This window comes from Phallusia mammillata, chromosome 5 (assembly GCF_965637545.1).
Source record: "Phallusia mammillata chromosome 5, kaPhaMamm4.hap1.1, whole genome shotgun sequence".
NCBI lineage: Eukaryota > Metazoa > Chordata > Ascidiacea > Phlebobranchia > Ascidiidae > Phallusia > Phallusia mammillata.
In genome coordinates, this window is record NC_137256.1 from 20,137,858 (window position 1) to 20,158,636 (window position 20,779).

The following is a 20,779-nucleotide window of genomic DNA, read 5'->3' on the forward strand; positions in this document are numbered from 1 at the left end:
CAACAATAGGTCTTTGACGGGTCATAAATATTGCCAAATTCGTCAAAGCAGAATCGTGTCAGCGTTGAACAGGTCTTTTGCACGCTTGTAATGTTCTGACTTGATGCGCCTGCGGAATACATCATGAATTAACTGTTTACATGGGGCATAAGGAACTGCGCTATGCTGCGCAGCCATGGTATGAAATAAAACTTTTACGCCAGACAATACAGGCAGTTTTGTCTGAGTTGTATATTTTTGCAGTCTAAACTGGAAGTAAAACAGGCTTGAATTTACAGTTTAACTTCATGTTGGTTTTGTTAAAAGAGTTGCTTATTTTTCGATATTTAGTCAACACTTTTTGCAAGCTGTTTTGAGGTAGTTTTTTTGCATTTCAACACATAGGAAAACTACCTTAAAATGATGTATTTCCGCCATGGAAAAATAGTACTCGTATTTTCACCAAGTCGTTACTGAAATGTTATGATGTGAAAAATGTAAAGAAGTGTGAAAAATATATGCTCACAAATTCTCTTTAAAACAAGTATCCTTCAAAATTGTAAACGGCATAAATTATTTTGACTTGCGGATGAATATCAGCAACAACATCGATAAGGCACGAGTGAAGCTTTGCGTGCTTTGCCCATTCGCAATAATTATTTCTAAAACGTTGCCACCAATGATAGAGAAAGAATTAGTTTGTTGCTGTAGTGATGGCTTCCAACAACTCCAAAGGAACAGAGATGGACTTGAAAATTGTTCAACAGCAGCTGAAAGCAGACATTATGAAACACCAGGTACCGTATATGTAATATTTGTTTTGAGCGAAGCTCTTTGTGGTAACATTGCAGGGCAAAAGCCAAGCATAGCACTTCCTGTGTATGTAATAATTAAAGGTGGAGTTTCGTTTTTCTTTGGGTGTTTTTTAAAAAAGACATCAATAAATTTTTGTTTTGTTCCTTTAACAAAAAAATGCTTTAAAATGTGATGCTCATAAATATTTTTTGCTATTTATACCAGTTTTACTGTGTCACGTTAAAAACGCGTTTGCCCAATGCGAGTATTACTTTGTCTCGAAAGCGCGCAAGAAAGTTAAAAATACTAGACAAAGTGCATCGCTTGTAAAATCGTCAGGCGCTTTGAAACGCTTGAGTTCGCACATTTATTTGGACACACAAAACGTATGGTGCGTGTGGTCACGTGACATTCTCGCCGGCTCGGGACTGTTCGGAAATTTTCGTCAAATTAAATTCCCGAATAAACTTGGCGATGTAATTTTTATCTTTTTAAACTAAACATATATTTTGCTTTCTGCACTCACATTGCACACATATGTCTTGCAACTTTAATAGCAAACTAAAAAGTTTATATGTTATATTACCATTACCAAACGTAATCAAAAGTCATTTAATCAAATTAAAATGGTCTTTTTATGATTATTAATATTAGGATTTAGAAAGCATGTAAAAACAATCTTATGTTTAGGAAATTATGGTCAAATTGAAGAAAATGCCGCAGGTAAATATAAATACATACAATAAATATTATTATTCTTGATATTTATTTATTTATTTTAAGTCGCACAATGGGTTAATATGACATTTGGGTTTGGCATTGAAACATAATTTATCGAATTGACAAGCTAATTTTTTTACAGGACTCACTACTTTTGGCTAATTTGAAAGAAATACAAAAACACATTGCTGAGTTGGGAAGCAAGCAAAAACAACTCAAAATTCAATATCAAAATCATGTTCAAGAAAGTCCAGGTATTTTTCAACCCAATTGCCCAAACCTTCTGTAATAATGTTTTTTATCATAACTCCAAAAACACTAAAATTCATGAAATTTTGAAAAGATGAAAACAAAAATGATGGTAAACTGAGAAACAATATATTTGTTAGTAGTATCGTTTTAGCAGGACGTCTATGGCTACTGCCTAGTCAATTTTTACCATTTTCAGCTGGACAACAGAAAGGTTTTAGTTGATGATTGCTATGCTTTGTTTGCCCACCTTATTGACTTAGACTTTTCTGTTGAATATTTACCTTTTGTTAGTCTTAACGAACGAAAACTCTTTATTGTATTTTTTTGATGACAGTTGTTACTAATGGAGAAGTGCCCGGTGTTTCAGCAAGAAAATTTGTGAAAATTGCTCCAAAGAAGGAAGAAGAACCACAAAAACAACTGTTAGGCAAGGTTATAGATGTAACGGAGCATGGAAGTTTTACTCCTGTCACCTTAAAGCAAGCCCAAGCAGCGGAAAACAAAATTGGAAATTTGTCCTCATCCAATTCTGTTGCTATATGTAGTTCATTTCGACCCATAAACTTAACCAAAGTTAATGGTGTATCAAGTACCAATAAGCGTAGCATACAGTCCAAAGCTGATGTTACACAAGTTAGTTCGGCCCAAAATGCCTTGAATTTAAGTACCAAGTCGAAGATGCCAGTTTCAACCAATTCTCCTCGGAACATTATCATGCATGCACCAATGAAAATAAAGGTTGGTAGAAAACAAAAAAAGTGTTCATGATAATTACGACCTATTTTGTAGATAACCATACACCAAACAACCACTATACGACATTGAAATGCAATGTGGTTTATATCTAGGTCCCAGGCCCTCCAATGGCAACAACGGCATCTTATGTCCTTCTTGCTACAAATGTAACAAACTCAAAGAAAAATCCTACTGTTTTAAGGTATCTTGTTGTTGTTTTTTTGCATGAAAGCTTCAGGCCAAATATGTCGATTGTATCATTCCTGAAAAGGAAACATGGGTTTTGTCTGTATTTTTTTAATAAAGAAGGGTAATTCCACAATCCACATGCTTAAGGGGGAGTTGCGGACAGGTATGTCCAATATACATCTGCAAAAAATCAGATGCCTTCATAATAACCAATCTATAAGTTTAGACAAACATTTTAATCTTTGAATATGAACTGTTTAGACTTGTACAAAAAGGTCAAAATGTGGGCGGCGCTGTTGCAATCACAGCTTCCCAAGGCAAATTGATGACTCATCAGAAACCTGTGACAACTTCCAACAAAGGTGTGATGGATGTGTAAATTTATGTCAGGCAACAATAGCCGGACAAAAATGCTGTCCTTTTTGTCGCCTAATATCGGAATATTTTTTACAACTATGTGTGTTGAGACAAAAAAGCTCTAAACAAATACTAAAAATTACACATGTGTAAATGTGTATACCGACATATGCAAATGTTGTTTGTAACAAAAGTGAAAAATTTCAGTGTAAAACCTTCTATTTATCAATTCAAAAAACGTTTTTTTTACAATAAATATGACATGGTGCTGTTTTTTTCAACTGTTTACCATGCAACTTTTGTCTTTTTGTTTGCAGCACATGTTTGGCTGAATGTTTCGAACAGTTCAAACATCAAGCGACCACCGACTGCAGTTACTCAATCGAGGCCAAAACAGCAAGCACCTAGCACTTTCCAGAAATGTCGAATTCTGGATGGGAAAGTTGTGTCAACGGGGAATCCCCTCCCAACAAGTAAGTTTGGGTTTTTGCATCTGACAACATTGTCTTTTAGTATCAGTTGCTTTCTTTTGTACCTCTGTGTTAGTTAGATCTTATACCGGTAGACCGGCGGTAGTGATTCACTGGGCACATTAAGTAGCATATGGTAAACACAGAGATTATATTCTTAAAGAACATTTTAGAGTATTTTTCTAACAGTTGTAATCAACAGTTTACAAGCTTGTTTGTTTGTTTTTTATCTTAGTGGACGGATAATACCTGACTGTGAGATGCTTACATTGTGTCAGCTTTGCTTTGTTTTTTTGAGTTGATGGCTATAATTTAGTTTAATCCAACAGAATTAGAACCCAGAACCTAACGAACATGGTTGCAATAACCACTTGGCAACTTAAGATGACTGTATTCTTGTATGTTTCTTTATTAGTGATTTAAATAGTGCTACATGTTTGTGAACAAAAAATTGTAAAAACAGGATGGTGCATTTGCTTACAGAATGCTAATTGTTGATAAAATAATATTGCAATGTTTTTAGATTACATTCAAAGCAACAAGCCAAAACAACCTCCAGTAGTGAGACCGACAACATCCCCTGTTTCAATGACTACTACTTCAAACGATATTTGTGATACACAACCTATTGATCCAATGAATAAGGTTTTTGAACACATTTTTTTACAAACAACTAAACCTTTCAGGCCTATATTGTCTTTTTTCTTGAAGATTTTTTGTTAAAATTATGATTAATGATTAATTAAAAAAGTTGTGGCCATTGGAAAGTTGTGCAAATTTTTTTTTTTTTTTAATTTTATCTTTGTTATGAGCTAAAAACAAGAACTAAAAAGGAATTTGTTCCAATATTACTTTGTTGGACAAAGTATGGTGTTATGGGTAGTTCTCCTTTAAACAAATTAAATACTCCCACCTCCCCTTTAATCTGTGTGTGCATCACTGTTTACAGAAACTCTATTTCCTTGACGTATTGGATTTAGTTCCAAAGGAGAAAGCAGATCGTTTACGTAATAGACGATACGGCAAAAGGCGTTCCGTCGCTCACCCTGTATATAGTGGAGGCATTTACGTATCCACTACGGGTACAGACTCCTCCAAGCGTATCCTACCACCCGACCTCCTCGGATTCGAAGAAATGCCTGTGAAACGCCCACGAGGTACGTCACTATGACGTAATATTTATGACGTCACTCTTTTTGGTTTTTGTACCTTAGGTCGACCACGTGGTTCGGGAAAAAATGCAAACAGGTCTATTCCGCCGTCGACTGGGGCAGTGACTTCGGTCAACAAGGAAGTGTCGAAAATTATCGAACAAACCCGACCTGACCGGCCCAGCACGTCACGTGGTTTCGTTTCACGGTCACTGGAGCAGAAAGGCACCGATCAAAAAGTTAGTAGTAGCAATTGAAAGAGCCTACGCCCTATGCTGTTTGAGCAGTGTTGATTTTGCCCTATGTTATTAAGGTATCGTGTTTTAAGCTGAAAACGGCAATGAGTGTTGTATCGGTTTAGGGGGATTCCCACGAGGACCATTGTGCCGTGTGCAACGAAACTGGCAAGCTGCTAATGTGTGACACCTGCTCGTTTGTCTATCACATGGACTGCCTCGACCCGCCGCTTAAAGTAGTTCCAACCGGAATGTGGTATTGCGACACCTGCCGGAAGAAGGTGACGTGATTGGTGACTGATTTTTTTTCGTTGGTAGCACAACCTTGTAAATGAACGAGTCGTTAGGTCGAAAATGCATAACCTGTTCAACCAAAACGTGAAGACTTAAATCATACAAATTAATCAAACTCTTCATGACATACATACCAAACTAAAGTTAAGCTTTCAGTATATATACTTTAAACAGTCTGTGTTTTCGTTAAGTATTGTAACATATAAAAAGTCGATTGAAAGCTTCAGTTTAGTATGAATATGGAATCCTATTTAATAAGCTCGCGTTGAAACAAGACGATTTCTGTATAGGCACAGTTTTTTATTTATCTTTAGGACATAATATTAAAACGAGGTTGTTTGTTTGACTAGGATTTATTACTTTGTATACCCGAGGTATAAGAACACGCTCTTTGTTCAGTCATTTATTGAACAAAGTAACCTTCACCGGTGGAAATTACTAGTAACTGGTCAAGGGAAATATATATAAGGATTTTTACAATTGGTGCATTAAAGTTAAAAACATCCTAGATATTATATTGTAAGATGGTGATCCATATTTCTGCAACATAAAAATACTGAAAAAATCTTGTTCAACAACCAACTCCCTAAAACGGACTCGAAAAGTTAAAAAAATTCTGTTATCCAATATAACAACTTATGTTCCTATTGTTTAGTTTAGCGACAACTCTGCTGCCCCCAGGTGGCCAGGTTTGATGTCCGTTGTTCATTCGTACCTTGCTTTTGACCGTCAGCGCAGGGAAGCGATAGAAAGCGCCCGAAAAAAAGCGGAAAACTTGAAACAGCAAAGATCGAGCAGGCAACACCAGATCAAAACGATGGCGGCAGACTTAATAGTGGGTTGAAACTTGTGATAGATTTTTGACATGTTCACATAAGTTTTGCTGCCAGACAAACAGTGGTATTACTGCAACTGAATAATTATGTTGCATAAAATCTGATTTTAGAGGTTGTTTGCCCGTCGTTGCCTGCAAATAAATGACTTGTTAGTTGACGCGATGTCATTTTAACGTAGTTTGAAAGATTAAGTAATCAGACAAAAAAACACGTTTTGTGCATAATAGTGCGTAAAAGATTCGGTTTTGGCCGAATCGCAAAAAAATTATTTGGCCAAAACCGTAACGTTGTTAAAATTAGATATTCGGTCAAAAAAAGCCGAAGCTTTACTTCCATATTAGTTAAAATTGCCACAAAGTACTGTAAAAATCAACCTTTTTTGACTTTGACACATTACCACCAAAAATGCACCACTTTTCCGGTTGTTTGCACAAAGCTTGGCTGTAAAGTGATTTAATTCCAATTTTTTACATTTCAGACAAAAGTCACAGCCAAAAATCGATCCCTGGAGAGAAACCGGCATATTATCGACGACCTTACAAAGCTCCGAAAGGGATTCGATTCGATTCGAAACGGCGTTGTTAAATTCGAATCCACCAAACCGTTGCAACTAGACCAGGAATCGTGTTGATACAATTTAGTTTTTTTTTTCTTTTAATTACTTCATATTTATGTTTCCAGTGACTGTTTTTACCTCACAAGGCAAAAACCAAGATTTGGATTACCAAAAATTGCGGATTTTTTACCCACAAGTAATGAATTGAGATGACCGTTTTTCCTTCTTTTACAACCATTATGCATTTTGTGACGTAATTTCGTTACAACTTGGAAAAAGAAATACTTAACTGCTCAAATTGCGAAGCTTTATCAAAATTTGAAACAAGACGATATTTTTTCTCCCCTTACCCTTTTTTTGATTTTCAACCTTTTGGTTGTTGTACTGCCTCTGTTCGTATTTCTTCATTCGTTTATTTTTCAATTAAAACAGCCACGCAGTGGTGTCAAATCGAACCACTAAGCTTCTTTTCCCTTTCTTCAATCTTATCCAGGATTACCAATGTTTTTCACAGCGGGCCGGATAACATCAAAAAAGACATGCGAGGGCCACATAACTTGGAAACCTGTTTCCAACTGTGGTCCGCGAAGCGGCGCCGTTGCGGGACTAATAAGAGTACATTATTACTGTGATTCAGATAGTACTACTGACAAATAGTAAAGTTGTTTTGAATATTGAAGTATGACCTCCACTGACAATACTCATTTTCATCACATTAACAATGGAAAGGCATTTGATACTTAGTCTTGTCTGTGATGTAACAAACTGCCTTTGGACCATTTTTCTGCGTCCAGTGAAATTAATCCTACATGTTGTTGCGGGAATACTTCCACGGTAAATTGATTTTCAACGGTTTACTAAAGCTTTATTTTACTCTGAGATGTATATTTCGAGGGCCGTAGTTTGGTGCCGCTTAATGTAGTCCAACGATTGTGATATAAAACACCAAATTTTGACGTATATGACGTCACAATAACATTTATGACACGTGAATGGTATTTAAAACTGTCTACTGAACCCAGTTTTTATACACTGGGTTAAGTTTTTGCCTGGAGATGTGTTTTGGGGTTTAAATTGAAAGCTCTCCATGTTGAATTTTCGTGCGAAACAAACCGTCTTTTTGGTAACTACTAAGAATATTATCTATGGGTAATTTTGAAGCAACTGTACCCCCATGCACGTTACCTGAAGAAGTTGGGCCCTGGTTTTATGCCAATTGTCGCAAGGTATGGAAGGCACATTCGGTACAAACGCCGAAGAAACGTGCGAAAGGTTGTTGAGACAGCGCGGGTACAAACTACAACATACCCTGGGCGAAGGCGCTTATTCCAAGGTACGTTACCTAAAAAAGGCTTTACAGATCATTTCTATTCTTTTAAATCTGATTTCTATGTCAAATCGTTTTGGTCAAATGTCACATATTTGCGTTTAGTATGCGTGGAATTAAAGAGCGGTTGAAGTACTTTCGTTAGGCACACGTGTAATATAGGAAACTGCCCGCGATTACCAACGTTTTCTTAAGGCACAGACGTCTTTTTGAGGTGTGGTGACCAGTTTTGCTAGCTCTGAAATTCGACTTGTAACGTGGTATCGTTGACATGCGTTTTGTGTTGAAGATTAAATCACTTAAAAAGGGTTTTGATGGGAAACAGTCAAAAGGGTCCTTACCACAAAAGAGTGCAAAAAATGCCAAGACAACACTTTGTGCAATTTTGGAAGCGTATTCCACACTCGCCATGGTTTACCTTACTTGAAGCTAATAATTTAGTTGTGCACAATTTTCGTTTTTTAAAGACGGTTTAGTGAAGCGGTTCCCAACCTGTGGGTCGCGACCCCATTTAGGGTCGTATGCCAATTTGACTGGGTGTGCCTAAGGGAGTAGTTCCCAACGCATTTCATGGACCACAAGCCCCAATAAAATAAATTCAACGTATTTAATAATTTCGGATATTTAGAAGTCAATTTTAATATATAGCCTACTGGTTTTATTTGTGGGTTAGCCGCAGATTGGCAAATGTTATCAAGGGGTTACGTCATCAGAAAGGTTGCGAACCGCTGGTTTAGTGGGATAAGAAACGTACATGGCGTAAGCTTGATTCGGGTTTTTCATCAATAAAAAAGACACAGTTGATAAACGTGACTATAGGACGCTACTTAAAATTTCTCCTACAGCAAAAAGTAGATTAAAATTTGCGAAACATATTTCACTTTGAAATTTAGGTCAAATCTGCGCACTCGACACGTCTTGGTCGCGAGGTGGCGATAAAGTGCATTAACTCACAGTTGGCTCCGAGGGACTTCGTCGAAAAGTTTCTTCCTCGTGAGCTAAAGACGTTGCCACTGCTTAGACACGCGAACATTGTCAGGGTGTATGAAATCCTTGAGGTTGGTAAATATGTGACGAGAAAATATTCTCTGCTGTAAAAATATATTTAGACTGTTTCATGAAGAACAGGTACAAAGTCTTTATATCGACAGTCCACCACGTGTCTGCTTTTTTACAGAAACTGATGATGCCTGTGTATTCAAGGCGAAATATATATTTCTGTTTTTAAAGAAATGATTTATGTTTTGTACCTGTTCTTCATGAAACAGTCTAAATATACTACTGATAAGAAGCAAGAATCTTTCTTTTTCACATTCTATTGTCTTCGGGAGATTCCTTAGGTGACAAAAGTTTTTCAGCTGCTGTAAAAAATCATTGATAAAGAAATATTGGAAACAAGTCTTTTTTTAAACGCCTCTTTTTATTCATAAGGTTTTTTCTTCATATCCAGCCAACATTCGTTTTTTTGTTTAATTTAGAAAACATGTCAGGCGTAATATTTCTCTGTCTCATAGCGTTATCACTCATAGTCAATTGAAAGAATATTCTGCAACTAATTAGAGCGAAAGAATTTCAGTTTCGGTACAGCAAACAAAAACTCAAAAACTTACAAAGTTTAAAAGAAAGTGTATTATTTTTATTGCCAGATTAAAACTAATAGGACCAGTGTGACTTGCTGATCACATAAGACAAGTCGTTCAAATGTTCTTAGCATAGAACCAAAAACACCGTACTTTTCTGCATTTCGGGGCCAAGAATATGTGACTCTCACGAGTCTACTTTTGTTTGCAATTTCAGGCTAGTGATGGATTTGTGTACATTGTAATGGAGGCAGCTCGCAATGGTGATATGCTGCGATATGTACAACGCAATGGAGCGTTGCCTGAAGCAGAAATTAGAAGATATTTTTGGCAGCTCTGTCAAGCAATTAACTACTGTCATCGACATAACATATGCCATCGGTAAACTCAGCTGATTTTAACTTACTATTTCGACACCTTTGTTGGTAAAAGGATTACATTTATCTGTAAGCTGTATTAGTACGTTGATAGTTCTCATCTTATACCGTTCGCAGAGATATTAACTTTGACTTGAACTGTATTAACGGAGTAACGGATTACTTAAAAATGGTTCTTTTCCATTAGTAAAGATTAAGAAACCTAGCAGTGCAGCAGAAATATAATTATGCAGTTATGCCCAAAAAAATTAAAGAGGGGCCATTTCAAGCGGTTGGCATTAACCACCGTTAAAAATAATAATAACCGACAAAGCGATAAAGTCCTGCTTGGATTTTATTTTCCAGAGACCTGAAATGCGAGAATTTGCTCTTAACTGACGACTACAAGCTTCTGTTGACTGATTTTGGCTTTTCCAAACCGATGTCTTATGATTCGAGGGGCCATATCTGTGCCAGTATGACATTCTGTGGCTCAGCGGCCTACGCGGCTCCAGAAATAATCCAAGGTAACCCACAATAGTTATTAGAGGGAAAAGTGGATAATTAGGTCAAAAGACTGTTTGTTTTGAGGTTGTATGTTCAATTTCGATCCATGTCGGTATTTAAAAAAGTATTTATTTAAAACTTCTTATGAAATTTATCACTGGGATAAATTCTGAAGGGTTTCATGCAGGCTAGAGATCATAAGTAAATCACAGTACACCAAGCCCATTGAAGATGTCATATTGAATTAAGTAGGTCTCGCAAGCATCGCTATATATGACAAGGCATAGATTAGAAAAAATCTAGCCTGCGATGGGATTCGAACCCGCGGCTGTAGCTGTAGGAAATTCTTGCGAGTCCGAATTGATTATATATGACGCCTTCAATGGACCGTGCGTGCTGCGGGAAGAGAAATTTAAATTTTCCGCTTGGAGGAAACTTGTTTCGGTGTCAGTAGAGAACCAAGTAAAAAAATTGAAAGGTTTTTTTTCAATGCTAAGATTTCAGATAGATGAAAGGGTAAATTTCTCATAGCTATATTTTCAGTGTTGTCTCAAGACATTTAACTGGAACCCTAGGTTTATTGGGTTTTTATTGATTCTGCATTTAGCTCATACTTCCCTAGGCAGATTATTTGCCCCTCTCACTGGCGAACCATTATACGACCAACCACTATATTGGGCACCAAAATTCGTGTAATCTAGTCAAGTGCTTAGTCCGGCCCTAATAAATTATTGTAACCCATCCATTGAATTATTGCAACCCAGGTCGACCCTACGATCCCCGAATGCACGACATGTGGAGTATGGGAGTTATTCTGTACATTATGTCCTGCGGTCACATGCCTTTTGACGACTCAAACGTCAAGAAGATGCTCAAAGTCCAGCTGAGAAATCATCTAAAATTCCCACCGCGTGTCGTTGACAAGTTGTCCGATGAGCTCAAGGTTTATATCCTCTCTGTGTGTCATTTACAGACACATTTAGTCCTAATCGTACGGATTAACTTTGGATTAAGGGAAAATAAAACCGGTTTTGAATAGTGATGTACCAAAATCGGATATTCATTCAAAAGGCCCTGTACACCTATAATTTATAAGCCTATGTTAATATTCCAACATGACTCATTTTTTGGTAAAAACTTAATGCTTGACTGATTAAGTTTTAAACGGTCGTTTGCAAAACCATAAGCGTTGAAGCATCAAAATCAGAAAACGTTTTGATTTGACATCAAAAAAGTCTAATCAAACTTTCGAGGAAAAAGGTTGTGATCTAATTAGAAACGGTATTTGACACTTAGTGATTCTGTCACTTGTTTTTAGCACTTAATTCGGAGTTTAATTCAACCCGATGTCACACAACGAGCCACAATGGAACAAGTGTTAGATCATCCCTTCTTTGCCGGGTACCAGGAAAGTTTGAGCAGGTACGGGCAAAGTCTTGTTTAAATGTTCGATTGTAAAGCCAAGTTCTGTGTTTAAGTCGTACAGTAAATGAAGTATATTTGATCACTCGTATTTTTAGGCCCTCCGTCACCATCAACCCGTCCAGCGTGGTCCAGCATATCTATGATTTCTTCACCGGACGACCAGTGACGTCACCGCGCTTACGTCATTCCCGCGGCAGCAGCGATGACGCGGCGGGTTGCAGTCACGCCCGCCGGCGCACTGTACATCACCATGGCAACGGTTGTGACCACGCCGACCAATCACAGCAGTGCCCCGGTAGCGGATCGTCACGTGATCCGTATGACACCACCGGTCCGTGCCACAAGCGATGTCGTCATCAGCGCGGGGGTGACGCCGCCGAGTGATGACGTCACGGTTATGATGTGTGAAGTTTATTTGCTCGTAACAATATAAAAATGTTGGCATTTAGAAATTGGCTTTCTGTGTGTTACGGAACGGTTTAAAACTGGTTTGCAAGCGAGCTTTGTGCAGTCAACCGCTTCCATTATTTGAAAAACAAAAAGCTTGCTCTGAACACAAAGCTTGGATTTGAAATTGAAAAAAATGACCAAAAATCGTTTTCTGACATTAATTGCCCAATTTTTTCATTGCAACAATATTTAATTTGGAGTTGCTATATATAAAATCATATGCGGGCAATCACTAATCATAACTAAATGACATATCCAAACTGTCATTTGCATTCCATTCCCGTTTTGGTCCGATTTAAAGGCAATAATCCTCTTAAATTCAAATACACTTGTTACCCCCGGTCTGCTTTTGACGGGTTTAGACATTTTGGGCAATACTAAAGAACAAATTTATACGTCCTACTCGCATTGTTTGTATGCGTGTGTGGAAACATATTGCCCCAAAGCGTAGTGAAGAGAAAGGAAGGGATAGAGCAACGAAGAAAGAGTAAATATTGTGATGAAATCTCTCTGGTATTTTAAACAAAAAAAATGATTTTAAGGCAAAGTTTGTTTGGAATGGAACGCCACATCGTTTGAAATGGAACGCCACAAATTGAAAGTATATCTTAAGATTACACTCACCTTTACTGCTTTTAAAAGAGAAAATAGCAACGTTTGATGCATTTTTCACAAGCAGGCTATATGCTGTGTTCATTAAAACTAACAAAAAAACAAAATTGATTTTTTTAGGCAATATATGTTTTTAATTTAGGCATATAGACAAACTGTTATGTTTAAAATCCTTATCTGAGGCAAGGTTGAGCCTGGATTTGAACCACTAACTTAACGTTCATCAACGATTGAGTTTCATCGATATTTTTTTAATAATTTAGTTTCTGAGTTGGTCAGTCACGTGGGTTTCAGTTGTCCGATGAGCTCGACCTTTCGCATTGGGACGTCATATTCGGCGATAGGTCAAGTTTATCCGGTTACAGAATACTCGAAAATCGACTTTACACAAAAGAATGGTAGAGATTCTACAGCCCACTGGTTTTTATATTTGTCGCATTTCAATGGATTAAAAAAACTTAATTGCAAAATTTGACAAGAAGTTTACTTTAAACTTTGCGGTCATGGAATTGTTGTAAATATTTACTAAGATCTTCACACTATTTAATGGTTTAATGAATTAATGTTTCATAGATTTAAGAAAAACAACTTTTTTGGTTTTATATTATTTCTTATTGACGATGCGATTTTTACCCGCTGTTGGTTTTGTACCAGTAATTCCAACCCATCTCTGTGCAGATGATTCAGGATAGGTTGCAATTATTGCTACAAGGCCAAACACTGTCAAGGTAGAACACTTAATTTTAAAAATGAAAGGCAAATGGAATTTATTGTTGTAAAGTGACATAGCGTTTTAAATACGTTCAGGTCATTTTTTGCATTCGGTTACATTTTAACGATACGTCCACCGTTAACGTTAGTGTTTCCCCACAAAGCTAATCCGGCTGTTCACTGTTGTGATGAAAAGTGTATGCCTTCTATTCTACGTGAAGTTACGCTTAATGCAGTCCGTTATTGACATAACCTCGTATGTCCGGAAATTCTACTGACGTAAGACAAATCACAAAAATAACGCAAAATACCGATGGATAGCGCAAAGTGCATTAAAGAATTTATAAACGCGAATGTGTGAAAATAACAGAAGCCATTTGTACAGTTGAAAACATTTTGACTGTAGTTTAACGAAATGTTGCATTTACGGTGTTGGTCGATGTGCCTCCACCCGTTGTACCCGATTATTTTGGTTTTCTTCATTGTTCAACTGCATTGGCCGTGCATCGGGACCGTTAGGGTTGAAATGGTCAAAGGCGATGCGATCTACGGTAAAATCACGTTACATAAATTACATTAAAGGCAATTTTAATCTGGTCGATAAAGTGCCACTTGATTTTTTTTAATATTTCGACAAAAACGCTCGTCCGTAAGTGAAGTATATATGAATCGTTAGTTGTTCAACTTATAAATGACAGAGAAAAAATACGAGAAATCGGAGCCATCAGCATGACGTAACACGCGTGCCCTTGGAACCCCTGCCCCCAAATTCTTAATAACAATGACAGGTAAATTATGTGCCACTATTCAAAAAACAAAACCATGTCACCTTTTATTCACAATAAACGAGTTTAACACACAATGTGGTTGTGAATTGATCAGTATAAACTGTTTCTACCTTAATTAACGATGTAACCATGGTAGGATTGTAATACAGCTTACCCAAATTTTGCGCCTGTTGTCTGTTGTCCCTCTCATCCACAAACTTGATGGTTTTGGGAACCCTGGGAGCTTAAAATACCATAAATAACAAGTAAACCCAAACAGTTAAGGTATATCTCAGCAATTTCAAAAAAACGGTATCGCTAAAAAAATGTGCTCTTTTGGTTGGCAGGAAAATACTTGCCTTTAATATATGCCGCTTGTAGTTCTAGTGCACCTTCACCCCATCTCGTATTCTTTTTTTTTTTGAAAGTTGTTCATAATCTAAACATAAACTTTTTATGTGCTCTGTTTTATTTACCTTCTAAACGTGGCGTTTAAGAGCCTTTCTTTTTGGTTATAGCAGCGCCTTTGATAACAATTTACGGTATAAAAGGCATACCATCGTCGGAGGACTCCTCCTTATCCCATGATGATGACTCCAACCTGGATTTCTTCAACCTTTAAAAACATTAAGAAATACTTAATTGCTGTGTTTTTAAGTAAAGAAACTGTAAAACCAAGCATTCGTATTCTCGTATTGAACAACGCGCCACAAAGATCAAAATATTCTATTTGTTGATTTAGTCCTAAGCGATCCAAATCAACAGTAGATAATCAAAGAGCTCAACAAGCTTTGCGTTTCAATGGCAAAAGAGGCTCAGCAGAGTATTTTTTCTCGGCACTAAAACTTGTTATTTATGTTGGCACAACCAAACAATAACTTATTTCAAATATTGCTTGCCAACAACTAACGCTTGGGTCTTATTATACTGCTGTATACGCTAACCGTTGCTGTTTCCAGCAGACCTGCATGTCAAAAGTAACTTTAAATGTGCGTGTATAACGGTTCAATCAACAGTAAACATCACTTTTTAAGACATATCGTGGTAAAAACATACTTTTCAAGGAACAAATTACGCCTTTCATTAGTTGCAGAGCAGCAATCATATTGCTTAATTTCATCAGACTTTTCTTGTGAATCATCTTCTGGATAAAACCAACGTAATCCCATGTTTTTTCTGATAACTGTTGTTGTACACAACTAACGATAGTTATTTTTTGTAAATTTTGGAAAACGACCCTAAGTTCGAATGTTTAAGCCTAAAACCCAATGTTTGTTTGGAAAAACCTAAGCCTGAAGCTGACCCATAACGCACGGCTCGACCTAAACTTCTGGCTAAAGTCGCTAAACTGTACCGTTCTTATTATAACAAATTCCATATTAGTACGCATTTATGCAATAGTACAGAACAAACAGTAGAATACATAACCTTTTGGCTTTGATTTCACGTTCACGCTAACTTTCTTCATGCTAACTTTCTAACGATAAACAATATCAATAACCAGTTTTTAATGAATCTTGACCACAACACCGCAGTCTGCAGAACATGAACAGACTGTTCACTATCATGGGGTACCTAAAGTTACACTTCAGCGCAAGTAAATGTCTAATTTTGGCGTGATCTTGGCGGTAACAAAGGCACAAAGGCAAATAATGCGCATTTATACACGTTTAAAATTTGAGAACTGGTCCTCTACTTTGAGAAGTGGTACTCCAGCTTGTAGCGAAATGTTCATGTGCGAACTGCGAATACACCGCATAAGAAGAGAGGCGAAGAAAGAAAGCAATCTGTCCGGTTCGCTGTAGTATGCAAGAACACGATAATCGTAGTGAGAGAGGCCGCTGTCGTAGTGATTGAGGCAAGCTTACGCTTACCGGCTACCGTATCTATATTTACAATGGCTCCTGAAAGCATCGCAACAATGTAGCTCGTTCGGCAAAAATTCACTGTGCATTTCATATTACCTCAACTTAACCACGTTCTTGGTGCAATTTGCTAGATTTAGTGCTTCTAAAATTGTTTGGTTTGGCAACTTGTGAACATGTCTTGTTATTAAGCAAAGTTTGCTTTGTGTTTCACCACCAAAAGAGATACTACCTTACCCTTATTTTGTAATCTGAAATTTTACAAACAAACGCAGCCAAAAAAATTCTGACGTCGTCATACGCTGGTTTAGGTACATATATGTAAGCGTACTTACGAAACTATATTTACATTCTTAGCTTGTAAAACACTAATGCAGTTTTAACATTTATTTTTTTTCAACTAAGCGAACAAACATGTCTGCGTTTTTAAACCGGCATTCCAGTTTACGTTGATAGCAGACATACCTATGCATCCGTTTTTGTTTTTAATGCACTCAAAACCACTACATAAATATCGACTGCATTTACTACACATGATATACGCAAACGCTACAAAATAAGAAATGAATCCCAACAGTCATTTGACACTAGTACATGCACAGATAACAAATGCGATGACGTCACTTCCGCTGCTGAATGTACTTCAACGTGGCGCGTATCATTCAATGTAAGCTGTTCGTCCAGAACAAACTGTAGAGTACAGAACCCTTAGGTTGTGATTCCTCATGCCAGCCAGCTTTCTAACTGGCCTCAGTGTGGGTTACATGTACCGCTAAATACTGCCTGTCAACAAGTCAGTTGCAAAAACAATCAGTTTACTGCTTTAAAAAAATGATCGATTCAACGGGCATCAAGCAGGCTGCGAGCAACTTAGGCGTAAACATCATGTGCAGTAAATCGGCAACAGTTTACAGTTCATAGGAGAACAGACCACATCTAAATTGAACAGGCAATCCAAACGGAACAGAACAGTGTAAAACAGGACAGAGTATTTTAAAAACAGATGAGATCATTGAAACATTTTTTAATGCTAGCAGCTCCCACACATATTTGCTTAGCATCTTATTCAAATATAAGTAATACAAAAAAGAGAGTTTAGTTGGGCTACCAACAAAGACAATACCTAGCACATTTAAATTGTCCAAACGTTAAGTGGTACCTGGAAATTCGCTGCAGTTACCTTTATGACATTATTTCTTACGAAACATATTTACAGTCTGTGCTTATAAAACACTTTAACATTTAAGAGGCAATTTTAAATTTTTTTTGTAACTAACCAAAGAAACGTGTCTGCATTTTTAAACCCCCATGTCATTTTATGTTGATTGCAAACAAAAAATCGCATCCGTTTTGGGTTTTAACGCATTTAAAACCACTACATAAGGTGACTGCATGGTTTAACCGATTTAATATAAAGCATTAGAAGAGGTAGTTAGGAGATGGCGTTGTTTCCTGACCGTCATATCTTTGTATCCGATTTTTTATGTTTTCTTCATCATTCAACTGCTGTGTTCTTACATCTGGTGTTGATTCCTGATCCACAACTCTTTGAAATTTAATATTTTGGTTCTCTTCATTATTTTCCAGTGGCTGAACTCCTGGGTGGCTAGGGTCGAAATTGTTAAAAGCAGTCCGACCTATAAAATGAAAAAAATCATTTAAAACGCAATTTTGAAAAAAAATTGCATACTTTGTGTTGGTTCCTGGTCCGCAACTCTTTGAAAAAGAATACTTTGGTCCCATTCGTTTTTTCCAGTGGCTGTATACCTGGATGGCCAGGGTCGAAATTGTTAAAAGCAGTCCGACCTATAAAATGAAAACAAATCATTTGAAACGCATTTTTTATTTTAAATTTACATACTTTGTGTTGGGATCTGATCCGCAACTCTTTGAAATTGAATGTTTTGGTTCCGTTCGTTGTTTTCTTGTGGCTGCACATCTGGGTGGCCGGGGTCGAAACGGTCAAAAGCTATCCGATCCATCAAATGAAAAAATAATAATAATTTCAAACGCGATTTTTTTATTTTTTGTTAATTTTTTTACTTGAAATTTTCTGTTAAAGATAGAGTTAACCATTTTATTATAGACTCAAAAATCCATACCGTAGGTTTGAACCTCTTGTCGTTTGTTCCTTTCGTCCACAAACTTGGGTTTCGGAAATTTTGGACGAGTAGGATCAAAAACTAATTTTAAGTTTAATCAGTTTTTTAATTGCCAAATTTTTTCTACGTCATACTAACACAAATAGCCCTGAACGTAAAAATTCAAAATACGTGAAAGATAATTAAAACCGTTTTATTTTATTTACAAACGGAGCTATAAGATGGCAAAATACTTGGACCTGGCTTGATGAAACGCCGTCTTCTGTCGTGGATTTTTACGGGTATTAAACTTTCATCCCCTAAACATAAGGTACCTGAAGGTATATAGGCCCGGAAGGTAATAAGGCCCACTGCTAATATTTTTTATGTGGCAGAAAAAATACTTCAGTTTTGATGTAATTTTAAAATATACATGTACTTGAAATGATTTACAAAGTTTTTGACCTGCAAGTTATATGTAATTGTTATCATGACCAATCCAAATTAAGAAGTGTTTATTTTCAACTTTTTATTATTTTTTGTAAAATTGGTAGCAAAAATGAAAAGGTTGTGTTGTCGAAATGAAAACTTATTAAGATATATTAGTAATGGGGTCATTTTAGTTTAATTGGAGCATTATCCGATCTGGAAAAAATAATTACTTCAAATAAATTTTATTACGGTTTTGTTTGTCAGCCATTGCTTGCAATAAGGCCCAACGATAATTTGTCATTTTCTCAAGTGTCAATTATACTAAAGGCGACTGATATGCACAAAATTTGCTTTTTTGCTTTCTTAGGGAGATAAAAAGTCCGAATAAGATGTTTGTGGACGTAATCTTTCATCTAGTATTTTTGGTTATCAAATGTCAAGGGGTCGTTTATTCTTTTTTTTAGTACCTTCAGATTAACAGTTATATGTCTTAGTTAACAGTATATGTGTAATATGAGTTAATAACGTTGCTTGTTTAAACTTTTATTTGACCGAAGCAAAGTATAAATGAGTCTGATTGGTTTCTAGACTCTTTTTAAAAGCATGAAAATGTTGGGCTTTATTAACAGCATAGGTTTGTATTAAGGCCCAAGTTTTAAATTTTTTTAAACTGTTATCCTACAAAAACAAAACTTGCAAACGTCCTCAAAATCTAATGGATGTTTAATATCAACCTCTGCAACAATCATGCCGAATTTGGCCTGGAACGGCTAAATGGTTTTTCAGTTATACGCAATAGTTTTTTAATGGGCCTTGTTAGCTGCAGGTACCTTACTTTTTTTATATACTGTCTACTGATCGACATATTTCAACTTTTCAAGGCATTTAATTTAAGATGTAAAGCGCCATCAGTCTTAGAAATAATGCGTAGGTATAAAGAAAAACTGCTGGACAAAAAAAGTTGACGCATTAGATATCCTATAAATGTCACCAGTTCATGTTGATTTGGGTGAACGATTGACAGAAATTAATCAAGTGTTTGTTTAAAACTACTTATAAATTTAATGATAAAAATAACGACCCAAATACACGTAAAAAGCGACATGTTTTATTTCTTAAACGTTTCGGCAAATTCTCATGCTATCTTTAGTGATATGAAAGTTAGATCAGTTACACCCGTTATCGATGATGACACGAGCATTTGCCGAAACGTTAAAAACATGTCGCTTGTTACGTCCATTTATTTTCATCATTTAAGAACAGATCCGTATGTAGTGTTCCCCTTCCAACGTTAATAAGTTACTTACATGCAATTGGTTTGATTCCTTCTTCTTAACCGTTGCACTTAAACCCACATTAAAAACGCTTTCGAAGCACATAAACCCATATAAGACAAAAGTCAACAGATGCATCTTGAAAGTACCTATCCAAAAATTACCTAAATCGAAGCATACGGCCTAACAAACAAGAACACACCAAATTTTACTAAACCGAGCGTTTCAGATTGAAACAACACGAAAGAATTGCTAACCCGAAAGTAATTACTTAGCTTTTGCACATGTAAAAAGTTTCACTTTCTGTTTTTTTGTAGAGCAGTGTTTCCCCCAAAAAATTTTGAACTGCACTTAACCTTGTTACCTTAAAGTCTAATCCTAATTACAAATATCTCGTGTCATTTGATATAGCAGTAACCTATTTTAGTGTAAAAGATAGAAACCCAAAATCATCACATCAATGTAAAATAAAAATGAAATAAACAATACATAGTTAAACGTTTGAACTTTGGCGTTATAATCCTTCATTACATGGAAACGTTTACTTTGAAGGCCCAATTGTTCCAACGTTACGGTGCAAATCTCGCTATAACGAAAATTTTCCAATGTCAAGTTCAAAGATTTTGGTGGTTTCTTTTCCTGTCGAATCCCACCCTCTTTCCCTAACACGTTTGGTTAGTTTTGGGCGACTGGTTCCACCAACGTCCCAGCCCCAGTCGTTTCTACTTACAATGCGCCAACCTCACTTTCTTGTGAGCCCCAGCCACTTAACGCCTTGTAATGACGGTGTAGCTGCAGCGCGTTTAGCTCTTATCCACCAAT

At 36.6% G+C, this 20,779-nt stretch overlaps 2 protein-coding genes and 2 long non-coding RNA genes across 4 annotated transcripts; 3 read left to right on the top strand and 1 right to left on the bottom strand.

The window, feature by feature from the left end:
• The first annotated feature begins 581 nt into the window (after positions 1–581).
• On the top strand, positions 582–7,012 carry LOC145229859 (uncharacterized). Its single transcript, XM_080095189.1, has 13 exons — positions 582–776; positions 1,465–1,497; positions 1,637–1,748; positions 2,081–2,484; positions 2,595–2,683; positions 2,932–3,032; positions 3,345–3,500; positions 4,021–4,142; positions 4,447–4,654; positions 4,712–4,887; positions 5,010–5,165; positions 5,834–6,013; positions 6,493–7,012. Exons 1-13 carry the CDS (start codon positions 693–695, stop codon positions 6,643–6,645), a joined length of 1,974 nt encoding a protein of 657 aa, XP_079951315.1. The 5' UTR covers positions 582–692; the 3' UTR covers positions 6,646–7,012.
• A 70-nt stretch (positions 7,013–7,082) lies between these two features.
• Positions 7,083–12,216, top strand: LOC145229860 (testis-specific serine/threonine-protein kinase 3-like). The gene is made up of 7 exons (XM_080095190.1): positions 7,083–7,903; positions 8,791–8,955; positions 9,695–9,858; positions 10,200–10,360; positions 11,105–11,283; positions 11,659–11,762; positions 11,861–12,216. Exons 1-7 carry the CDS (start codon positions 7,799–7,801, stop codon positions 12,147–12,149), a joined length of 1,167 nt encoding a protein of 388 aa, XP_079951316.1. The 5' UTR covers positions 7,083–7,798; the 3' UTR covers positions 12,150–12,216.
• Positions 12,217–13,727: 1,511 nt separating this feature from the next.
• On the bottom strand, positions 13,728–15,474 carry LOC145230175 (uncharacterized). Its single transcript, XR_013860576.1, has 5 exons — positions 15,362–15,474; positions 14,863–14,921; positions 14,665–14,744; positions 14,481–14,549; positions 13,728–14,084 (listed from the first exon to the last, which is right to left on the bottom strand). It is a non-coding gene; the product is annotated as an uncharacterized LOC145230175 (long non-coding RNA).
• Positions 14,078–19,073, top strand: LOC145230176 (uncharacterized). The gene is made up of 2 exons (XR_013860577.1): positions 14,078–14,326; positions 14,824–19,073. It is a non-coding gene; the product is annotated as an uncharacterized LOC145230176 (long non-coding RNA).
• The last annotated feature ends 1,706 nt before the right edge of the window (positions 19,074–20,779 follow it).

Excerpts from the sequence above, each read along its gene's own strand:
- LOC145229859 (XM_080095189.1), top strand. The coding sequence starts at position 693 with ATGGCTTCCAACAACTCCAAAGGAACAGAGATGGACTTGAAAATTGTT. Across the intron at positions 777-1,464 it reads CAGACATTATGAAACACCAG|GAAATTATGGTCAAATTGAA; the intron begins GTACCGTATATG and ends TCTTATGTTTAG. Across the intron at positions 4,655-4,711 it reads GCCTGTGAAACGCCCACGAG|GTCGACCACGTGGTTCGGGA; the intron begins GTACGTCACTAT and ends TTTGTACCTTAG.
- LOC145229860 (XM_080095190.1), top strand. The coding sequence starts at position 7,799 with ATGGAAGGCACATTCGGTACAAACGCCGAAGAAACGTGCGAAAGGTTG. Across the intron at positions 9,859-10,199 it reads CGACATAACATATGCCATCG|AGACCTGAAATGCGAGAATT; the intron begins GTAAACTCAGCT and ends TTTATTTTCCAG. Across the intron at positions 11,284-11,658 it reads AGTTGTCCGATGAGCTCAAG|CACTTAATTCGGAGTTTAAT; the intron begins GTTTATATCCTC and ends ACTTGTTTTTAG.